Source organism: Spinacia oleracea, chromosome 2 (genome assembly GCF_020520425.1).
Source record: "Spinacia oleracea cultivar Varoflay chromosome 2, BTI_SOV_V1, whole genome shotgun sequence".
NCBI lineage: Eukaryota > Viridiplantae > Streptophyta > Magnoliopsida > Caryophyllales > Amaranthaceae > Spinacia > Spinacia oleracea.
The window spans coordinates 42,883,597-42,894,848 of NC_079488.1; the positions used below are offsets into that span (position 1 = coordinate 42,883,597).

The 11,252-nt window shown below is 35.3% G+C and overlaps 1 protein-coding gene across 1 annotated transcript; it reads right to left on the reverse strand.

Annotated features, from left to right (window-relative positions):
• Positions 1 to 7,249: 7,249 nt before the first annotated feature.
• LOC110789947 (uncharacterized) lies at positions 7,250 to 9,739 on the reverse strand. Its single transcript, XM_021994670.2, has 2 exons — positions 8,824 to 9,739; positions 7,250 to 8,712 (listed from the first exon to the last, which is right to left on the reverse strand). The coding sequence occupies exons 1-2, from the start codon at positions 9,737 to 9,739 to the stop codon at positions 7,250 to 7,252; spliced, it is 2,379 nt and encodes a 792-aa protein (XP_021850362.2).
• Positions 9,740 to 11,252: the final 1,513 nt, after the last annotated feature.

The window sequence follows — 11,252 nt, forward strand, 5'->3', positions numbered from 1 at the left end:
GAGATAGGCCCTCCACTTGGAATCATCAAAGATATGATTTATGAGAATATTATTTATATCCCAATTGATAAAAGTACAATCTGGCGAGATAAATTTAGATCCTGCGTACATCCATTACACTATGCCTTTTGTTTTCAATTCTTAGTTGTTGTCTGTTGATTCTTTTTGCAAGTGTGTCCACCCCCCCCCCCCCCCCTCCTCTTATTGCAAGGAAGGTTTCCTTAATCAATGTTTGATTAGGATTTTTGTAGTAGCTGGTTGTTTTCTGCTGATTCGGATGCAGGAACGATGCTTTGCAGCCTACGCTAGATTTCTCTGAATGTAGAAAGGGTGTTTGTTTTGGAAGTTGATACCTTTTCGTTTGTGCTGAAATCATTTTCTTTTTTGCTTGTTTCTACGTGTTGATAGATGATATCTTCTTTGTGGGGAGAGTTCAGTGATAGTGTCTGGCTTATTTCTATTTACGCACATTTAAGGCTCATGCCACAAACTTTTATGTTAAAAGGAATTTTATGGATAAAACCGTTCCACTGTTTTTTTTTCCTGTTGAAGTTAAAAAAAAATCAGACAACTGTTGTTTTGATATTCCTCTGTACTCTAGTTCTGTTGTGATAAATTCACTTCTCCAACTCTTTGTTTGTGTAAATGCAGTCTGACATATCTTCCTGTGCCTCTACTTACTATGTGATCTATTCTATCTTCTTGTATCTGTCCACAGTCTACCTCTTCTAGAATCAAATCACTAGGATAAAAGCTGCTAATGAAGCTGAGGCGGCTTGCCAGCGGCGTCTCTCTGTTGCTGAGGCTGAAATAGCTGATTTAAGAGCCAAATTGGATACTACTGAAAGGTTTGGACTTGGTTGAGTTTACTTGATGCCTTGGTTTTTTTGTGCTTTTGGATCCACTTTTAAATACTAGGAGCTAGGCAATTGTTTTATAGAGGTATGGTACGCAAGCACTTTTCATAAAGGTATTCAATTGTATGTTTATTTTGTTTGAAGAAAGGGTTTTATATCAGTAAACTGAACTTGTATGCTCTTGTTGGGCAGGGAAAACTGACCCAGACAACTACACCCCAGTCATAATGCCATCAGCGTCTCACACCCCCCCCCCCCCTCCCCGCCCCACCCCACCCCCCCACACCAGAAGAAGAAATGTGTGTAAACGACAGATTTGATTGGCATAGTTGGTGTAGAAGAAGAAAGTAGTTATTTTTGATGAGGGGGTTCATGAATTAGGGAGTCATAAATTGGATCTGGAACATAGTCTAGTGACTCATACGGTGATTGGGGGATTTGTGATATTCTGAAATCTGAACATGTAATATGTTATGGTGACCTTAACTAGTTGTTCTGAAGTCTCCATGCAGCTATTTTGAACAAAACCGGATTCTATATAATGTATTTTTTCTGTTCATAAAAAAGTTTTATTTTTTAAGGTACTGCTGATATGTTTTGTTGTTAAGTTCTGTCAAATTTATTCATTGGTAAAAGAACTGAACAAGGATGAAGCTTATTTCTTAGTTCTTATTGTGATTTCTTTGGTTAACTGCAGGTGGCAGAATTGTTGGCATTTATGGCAAAAAATCGGAGCTTTTCTTATTGCAAAATAGTGTAAGTAGTAGCTGAAACAACTGCACCATTAACTCCTATGGCTGAGCTCCTTGTGAAGATCCCATATAAAAGGAAAGACTTGCAGAAATCAGAGGTAAATTAACCACTGTAAAGTTTCAACTATGACAATAAAATTCCAACTTTTATTCTCATTGCTATAACGTGACAATAAAATTCCAACTTCTTTTACCTGCAAGTACGGAAAAATTGCGCCAAAGATCCTAAGGACACATTTTATTCTTATTACATGATTAATATGCATAGTTTCAACTTTCTAAAACTCATTCCAATCTATGTAAGCACATTTAAGGATAATTGGGTCGTTATAGGTGATATTTAGAGATAAAATGACATTTCCGCTCCCAACTTTGAACTAAAGAACCTAAGGACTCATTTTATTCTTATTACATGATTAATATGAATATTAACTTTCTAAAACTCATTTCCAATCTATGTATGCACATTTAAGGCTCATTGGGTCGTTATAGGTCATATTTAGAGCTAAAATGACATTTCTGCTCCCAACTTTGAACTAAAGAACTTAAGGACTCATTTTATTCTTATTACATGATTAATATGCATAGTTTTAACTTCCTAAAACTCATTCCAATCTATTTATGCATATTTAAGGCTCATTGGATCGTTATAGGTCATATTTAGAGCTAAAATGATATTTCCGCTCCCAACTTTGAACTAAAGAACTTAAGGACTCATTTGATTCTTATTACATGATTAATATGCATAGTTTTAACTTCCTAAAACTCATTCCAATCTATTTATGCACATTTAAGGCTCATTGGATCGTTATATGTCATATTTCGAGCTAAAATGACATTTACGCTCCCAACTTTGAACTAAAGATCCTAATGACTCATTTTATTCTTATTACATGATTAATATGCATAGTTTTAATTTCCTAAAACTCATTCCAATCTATTTATGCACATTTAAAGCTCATTGGGTCGTTATAGGTCATATTTAGGCTAAAATGACATTTTCGCTCCCAACTTTGAACTAACAAACCTAAGGACACATTTCCAACTTATTACATAATTAATATGACTAGTTTTAAGTTTCAAAGACCGAAACCAGTCTATTTATGCACATTTGAGACTTGTTTGGTCGTTATAGGTCATATTTAGGCTAAAATGAGGCATTTTCGCTCCCAACTTTGAACTAAAGAACCTAAAGACTCATTTTAAACCTTTTACATGATTAATATGCTTAGTTTAAGTTTTCAAGACTCATTCCAATCTACTTATGCACATTTAAGGCTTGTTTGGTCTCTATAGGTCATATTTAGGCTAAAATGAGGCATTTTCGCTCCCAAATTTGAAATAAAGAACCTAAGGACTCATTTTAAACTTATTAAATGTTTTATATGCTTAGTTTTAACTTTCTAAGACTCATTCCAATTTATTTATGCACATTTAAGGCTCATTGGGTCGTTATAGGTCATGTTTAGGTTAAAATGACATTTAAGACTTGTTTGGTCGTTATAGGTCATATTTAGGCTAAAATAAGACATTTTCGCTCCCAACTTTGAACTAAACAACCTAAGAAATCATTTTATAGTTATTACACATTTAATATGTGTAGTTTTAACTTTCTAAGACTCATTCCAAACTTAAAATCGATTGTTTAGTTTGAATTTTCTAAGACATTGTAATTAGTTGCTTGAATGTTAAAATGTGATATTTAATTTGCATTTAATCTAATGCTTAATTGAATTTTTTTTTTTGTAAAGGTCTATACTCCGAGGAATGCGCCTTATGTTAGTGAGGAAATTGATGTGGTTCGTGAGCAATGGGCTAAGTTTTTTACGAGCAAGTATTTATTATTAATGGCATGAGCGATCGAGTTGGTTTAGATGTTATAGAATAATATTTTATATTAAAATGTATGCGTACGTTGAAATTGAAACATATAATTAAATGTAGTACGTGCACTTTGGATATGTATACAAAACACCAATTATTGTTTTTATATTTGTTCTACAGATTGCGATATTCTATTATTGTTGTTGACAGGTTCCTATATTTGGTGCAAGGCACTCTAGGTATAAATAATTAAAACTAAAATTTTCCCTCCAAAAAGACGGTTTTGTTGCAGGGGACATATACTTGTACGCTGCAACAAGTATGTGAAAATAGGCTAAAATGAAGACTTGTTGCAGAGGGCATATTGTTGTTCGCTGCAACAGGGTAGGTTTGTTGCAGCGAACAACAACTTGTACGCTGCAACAGGTCTAGATTTTTGCTAATTTTGCATACTTGTTGCAGCGTACATATATATTTACGCTGCAAAAAACACTTTTTGCAGCGAACAGTGTACGCTGCAACAAGTTTGTACGCTGCAACAGGGGTCTGAAAACCCGCTGCAACAGGGGTTTTTTCTACTAGTGCCTCTGCATTCACATGAATGAGCTGATCGCCTACAAGACTTGAGGATTATATATATATATATATATATGTACAAACTATTTTTCCAATGTTCCAAGACAAACTCAGTTTGGTGAGGACTAACTTTTTAACCTAAAGTACAAACAGGTTTTTTTATCAAACAAAGCTAATTTGTAAGATTTATTACTTGGATCTTAAAGATCTAAGGTTTGGATCTTACCAAATGGAGTCCGGATCCTCTAGAGTTTTAATAAAACTCTACAAGTTAGAATTGCATCTAAACCATATATTTTAAAATCAATGGCTCATATTAGTGGGAAGAAAAAATTAGGGGTGGATATTGATGAGAAAATACAGAGGGGGATTTTGGAAAGAAAATATATGAGTCGTTGCTTTTTCATTCAATGGTTGATATTGATCAAACTCTACCTTGTAGAGTTATTTTAGAACTCTAGAGGATCCAAAACCTACCAAGTGAGGGTGCTTAGGGGCTGGTTGAGATTTTTTGTACCTTTTCCCCCTTACTTCTAACTCCGAATATCTAGGTAAAATATCGGACGGGTTGAAAAATGATCCGGTAATTTTTTCTCCATAGCTTAAAAGTAAAATAAATAAAAATAAAAGGACACCATAGTTGGCATCCTAACCTTGACAATTTATAAAATGGCCAAGGTACTTGTAGCATGTTCTTCTGAACATGCATGATATTGACCATGGGCTTGTATGACATAAATTGACATAGTTTTAGTTGTTCAATAGCTTTTGTATCTTTAAAATAAAAACAACATTGTAATTAAGAACTACTCTGATCCCAACTTTTATGTTTCATCAAACAATGCTTGCACTACAAGAATTTGTATCTTTAACGACAACCTAATTACGACGGGTCAAAAATCCCGTCGTAAAAGGCTTTTGCGACGGGGCTAACAACCAAACAATGACGGGAATAACCGTCGCAAATGTCTTTTACGACGGGTTTATGACGGATTTACAACGGGATTTTCTATTAACGACGGCCCCCTTTTATGACGGGTTCGCGACAGGAAATCCCGTCGTTAATCAACGATTATTGGCCTTTCGCGACGGGATTTCCCGTCGTTAATAGTACAATTTCTTGTAGTGTTGGTTTACTTACTTTTGAACATGACACTGACCATGGGCTTTAGTGATATTGATTGACATAATTTTGGTTGTTGAGTAGCTTTTGTATCCAATGTATCTAGATAAACTAAAGTTTGAAAGAACCAACTTTTTAACCCTGATCCCAACTTTGATGTTAATTTCATCAAACAATGCTTGATTTAATTACTTGCTCTTTTGAACATGAGACTTACCGACCCGACCTATCGTGTCTCTTGTGTGACCAGCCAACTTGATGGCGTGATGCGCGCGCAACTCACTCGCGTGTAACTACTATGGAGAAGATTATTGATTGTTTTTTACTTGACTTTATATGCTGATGTTACTTATACATTATATTCACTTTTACTTTTCTTGTGTTACTGCAATTTCTTCAATTTTATGTTAGAGGTTTCTTGTATAGACTGGTGTTACTTGACTTTTTATCTGGTGCTACTTGTACATTGTATTCGTTGTTACTTTTCTTGTTTCATTGCAGGTTCATGTTACTTGTATAAACTGTTGCTACTTGACTTTTTATACTGGTGTTATTTATATATAGTATTCGCTGTTACTTTTCTTGATTTATTGCAATTTATTTAATTTCATGTTAGAGGTTTCTTGTATAGACTGGTGGTACTTGACTTTCTATGTTGGTGTTACTTATACATTTTATTCGCTGTTACTTTTCTTGTTTTATTGCAGTTTCTTCAATTTCATTTTAGAGGTCCTGATATAGATTGGTGTTACGGAGTACTTGATTTGCTATGCTAGTTTACTTTTAGTTATTGCAGTTTGTTCAATTTCATATTAGAGGTTCCATGTATAGACCGGTGTTACTTGACTTTCTCTGTTGGTATTACTTATACATTGTATTAGTTGTTATTTTTCTTGTTTTATTGCATCTTATTCAATTTTATGTTAGAGGTTCCTTATATAGACTTGTGTTACTTTATTTCTATGCTGGTGATACACTTAAATTCCGTTAAACAACGCGTTAAGCTTATTTATAAGTGTGAACACGCTACACCATCAAATTAATGGTGTGACTGGTCACATATAAAACTTGAGGATCTAACATAAATTCAACTATGTAAGTACCATTTTTTGACCCTGGTCGATCTCATAATTGTAAATACGGAGTAATATAAAAGGACACTATAGTTGGCATGCAAACCTTGACACTTTTATAGAAGGGCCAAGTTACTTTTAGCCTAACCATTAACATGTAGCATGCTCTTTTGATGTGACAAACTTAGGGTTGTATATTTAGTACGCAACCCTCGAGACCTCAAAACAACTATTTTATGAGGACTTTCCTAATACTAAATGAATTGTAAGACATTGAGGTGTCCCTACTTAGATTTCCCTTAATAACCAATACAACACCCGTATGATTGGATGGCTAGCTGGTTTATCTTAACTTCAACGAATTAAAGTTTATGGTCTCTAGTCATGTATTGTGCTCCACAATTGAGCTATCACCACTTAACATTACTATGAAGTTGTTGAGACGTCTTGATGAATTCATCCCTTTATAATTAACCAATCAACATAATTTGGTATTCGAATCAGCCTATTCTAATGCTTTTCCGAAAATAATACTTTCACCTTTTTTACCTGCAAGTTTTAACATATCTATTAGGTTTCTTGACACATAATTTAAGTAAAAGATCAATAAGAGAAACCAATATTAACTTGGAACTTAATTACTCAACCCTTTCCCTTAATTAATCTCATGCTAGGCCATTAAAAAATCATCATATGCAATTAAGGGTATTTTATTTTACTTATTTCCCCAATTTGATGAAAAGGGGTGAAAAAGTACTCCAAATATAATCAAAAAATCTAAATACACCTCACTCAACGTGCACTCGGGTCTCGGAGACCCGAGTGCACACACCCGTGTTAAATATTTACACCAGCCCTTTAATTACGGCTCCCACTTCTTTATTAAAGGAGGGGGATATGGTAATAAGCTATGCTTTTAAAAAATTGTATAACGCAAATAATGAAGTCCAACAAAATTGATATTGTTACATTTTTGTTGTTGTAATTTTTGTAACATGACACTTTTTTTTTTTGACATTGGATAAAAGTGCATGAAAATAAAACCTAATTAATCATAGATCTAACATCAACTGGCGTAACGAACTGAAGTCCATCTTTCGCTGCTCTTGTTGCCAGAAAATGTGCCAAATGAACTTGATCTCGATGGACCTTGTTGATCACGCAACTCAAAAAATTCATACCTATTTCAAAAATGGCTTGAATAGTCCACCTGACACTGATCTCTGGAATGATATGCCTCTCCAAATACGAGACCAAGGTAGCTGAGTCAGTATACAATACTATATGAGGCAGGGAACAATCTTTTTCCCACTGAAGTGCACGCAAGCAAGCCATTGCTTCCACATGTAATGCTGATTGCCCTAAACCATAGTCACATCCCCCAATGGTTCTTGATTCTGCATTCCCTAACTGTTGAAAAATCCAACCCATTCCCGCTCTCAGCGGAATTTTGTTCCATGATCCATCAACATATATCACCGAATCATACCTAGTTGGAATTCCCAAACCTATATTTGCAAAATCAAAACCTGGTGGGTACACTGGCGACAGTTCTGGTGGATGAAGAAAACCCAAGTCTACATTAGATTTCCCTGCAAAAGCCAGATGTTGCTCCCTAGCTAACTTAACATGCATATGACATGCCTGAATATCTCCATTCTCTGATCGAAAAACTCTAGCATTTCGAGTAATCCATAATCCCCACAAAATCGCTATGAAGGTAACTACTCGATCACTACCCTTTCCATCCACGCTATTAAAAAGATGGATATAGTTGAGAATCCAATCCTGGATTGAAAGATTCTCGTTGAAATTTGAGAATATGACTAGCATACTACTCCTCCACACATCCTGAGCCAAGTTACAAAGGCGAAAAATATGTTGCGCATCCTCACAGACATCAATGCATAAGTCACAAGATGTATTCAACCTTATACCTCTTCGTCCCAAGCCTTTTTTAACTGGAAGACCATCTACCATAATTTTCCAAATAAACAATTTCCACTTTGGTAGGATTTTTAAAGCCCAAAGTAACTTGAAAAAAGGAACAAACCTGTTTTGACCTAGACCAGTGTGAAAATCTTGTTTAATTTCAGCTTCTCGTAAGAAGGCATAACCACATTTCATTGTAAAGTGTCCAGTTTTATATTTTGTCCAATATAACTGATCCATTACTGTTCCTGTTGGTAACTCTAGAGACATGATTTCCTTAGCATCCATGTGATCAAAAGTGTTTCTAACAAGTCCCGCATCCCAGTGAAGATGATTTGGCTTAATAAAATGACTAACCTTCCAAGATTTAGCATCTGTAAGGCGAATATGAGATGAAAAAATAGGAATCCTACCATTAACCCACTTATCTCTTCCAGCTTTAATAGTATCCCCATTTCCCACCTTCCAAGAACAACCTTGAAGTAAAACATTCGCAGCTCTACGAAGACCACGCATTCCCCACGAAGCACGACCATGAAGCAGATTTGGCTTACCCGTAGTTAAAGCGAAATTCCCTTTTGCCAAATAAACTCTCGAAATCAGTAATTGTGGATTTCGATGCATTCTCCACACTTATTTCATCAAAAAAACGGAGTTGAGTATCGATAATCTACGAATGCCCAGACCTCCCATTCCACGTGGTAGATGTAAGATATCCCTACGAACCCAATGCATTCCTTTTTTTCCTTGTTTGGACCAGAAAAAGGTGGAAATCATAGAATCGATTCTATTTGAAATTGAAATCGGAATTTCCAAACTCATCATAACATGAGACACCATTGCTACAATAACAGAATTGATCAGAACTAATTTTTGTGGTTGAGACAACAACACCCCATTCCATGAGTTGATTAAATCAACAACCTTATCTATCAAGTAATTGAAATGCAATCGTTTTGAAACCATGCAGTCAACAGGTACACCCAAATGTTGTCCAAACTGGGTCACTTTTGGCATTCTTAAAATTGTCTTGAAATTTTGTTGCTGTGATAGAGAGGTATTAGGACTAAACTTGACAAATGATTTTGCTAGATTAAGCTGCTGTCCTGAAATTCGGCAATATCGATCTATAATACCACCAACATTCATGCATGATGTTTCTGTTGCTTGGAAAAAAATCTTCGCATCATCAGCGAAAAACAAGTGCGTAATCTTTGGTGCTTGTCTTGCAAGTTTTATACCTTGGAATAACTTAATATCTTGACCTAAGGTCAGCATACGTCCAAGTATATCCATGCAGAAAAGAAACAAATATGGAGACAAAGGATCTCCTTGCCTTAATCCACACTTAGGCTTGAAAGCTGTTGAAGTTCTTCCATTAATAAGAACTTTGAATGAAACTGTTGAGATGCACTGGTATATCAATTGAATCCATGAAGAAGGGAAACCATAAGCTTTGAGAGCACGTAATAGAAAACCCCAGTGTATTCTATCATAGGCTTTACTCATATCAATCTTAACCGCCGCTAGGTTTGGACCTGATGTTTTCCTTCCATTTAAAAAATGTAGAATATCATGGCTAAGTAAGATGTTATCACTCATATATCATCCTGGTATAAAAGCATGCTGCTGTTCATCAATTAGAGCATCGAGACTTGGTTTCAACCGATTAACCAGACATTTTGAGGCACATTTATAGACAACATTACATAAGCTTATAGGACGCAAGTGATTTACCTCTTCAGGGGAAGCAATCTTTGGAATCATAACCAGCAAGGAGTGATTCCATTCCTTTAGCAAAAAACCAGTCTTGAAAAAACTTTGTATACCTTCAATCACTGAGGTTTCTACAATCTCCCAATGTTTCTTGAAAAATTCAGCTGTCATTCCATCTGGACCTGGAGATTTAGACTCTTTCATAGAAAACATAGCCTTAGTAATATCCTTTGCCGAAACAGGAACTTCTAGTCTAATAATATCAGGAGTTGATAATTGTGGCAAATCCATCTCTCGTAAAACATAATCCACTTCACTATAGTCTATAACTGAATCATCTGTCTTGAAAACCATCTTCAGATTATCCACCACAAGTTTTTGAACATTATCCTGGCCTTCTTTGAATTTCCCTTGAGAATCCCGCAGTCTCAAAACCTCATTTCTCTTTTGTCTTTTTTTAACCTTTGAAAAAAGCAACTTTGTAGGACAATCACCATTTGCCACCCATAACTCCTTCATTCGTTGAAACCAGTATTGAAATAATAGCTTGGCTTGTTCATTTGACTGGTGAATAAGAGAATTATAATTATTTCCCTTTTGCACAGTATCAACCTCTAGACCTTCCAAAGCAAGCTTGTTCGAGAAATGAAGCCAGTTAACACCCCAAAAGTTCTTATTCTTCAAACACCATTTCCTCAAAATATTCCGAACCGTATCCATCTTACGAGATAACGAGAACATTGGTGATCCTAAAATATTAAGATTCCAAACATCTTCAATTGAAATTTTTGTCTCTGGAAAGGAAAGACACCAATTTTCTATTTGATAGGGTCGGTTTTTTTGAAACTAGATTCTTCAGTCTGTAAAATAATAGCTGCATGGTCTGAGACTAGGATAGGTTGATTAATAATTCTTGTGCCTGGGAACTTAGTGAACCACAACTCTGACATATATGCTCGGTCTAATATTTCCATAATAAGGGATGAAGACTCTCTTTTGTTAGTCCACGTAAAAGGGGGTCCTGAAAAGGGAACCTCAGTTAAATTTGAAGCTAAACGCCATTGAACAAAATTCTCCCACCCTTGAATTATTGAAGAACCTCCTAATTTATCGAAATAAAGCTCTACTTGATTAAAGTCTCCTATGATTAAACACGTAGGAGATTCTAGCAAAAGAGTAAGAATATGATTCCATACTTCTTTTCTATCCTCCACAACAGGTGCTCCATAAACAAACATAACATCCCAAGTATTTCCATTAGGTTTATGAACTTTACAAAATACAATATTTGAGGACACAAAAAGACAACTAACATCAAGGGTTGTCCAAACAAAAACTGCTAAGCCACCACTTGAACCTACGACATCTATACCAAAAACAAAAGAAGGGTTACTACCCC

Excerpts from the sequence above, each read along its gene's own strand:
- LOC110789947 (XM_021994670.2), bottom strand. The coding sequence starts at position 9,739 with ATGAGTGATAACATCTTACTTAGCCATGATATTCTACATTTTTTAAAT. Across the intron at positions 8,713-8,823 it reads TCTACCACGTGGAATGGGAG|GGAATTTCGCTTTAACTACG; the intron begins GTCTGGGCATTC and ends ATTTGGCAAAAG.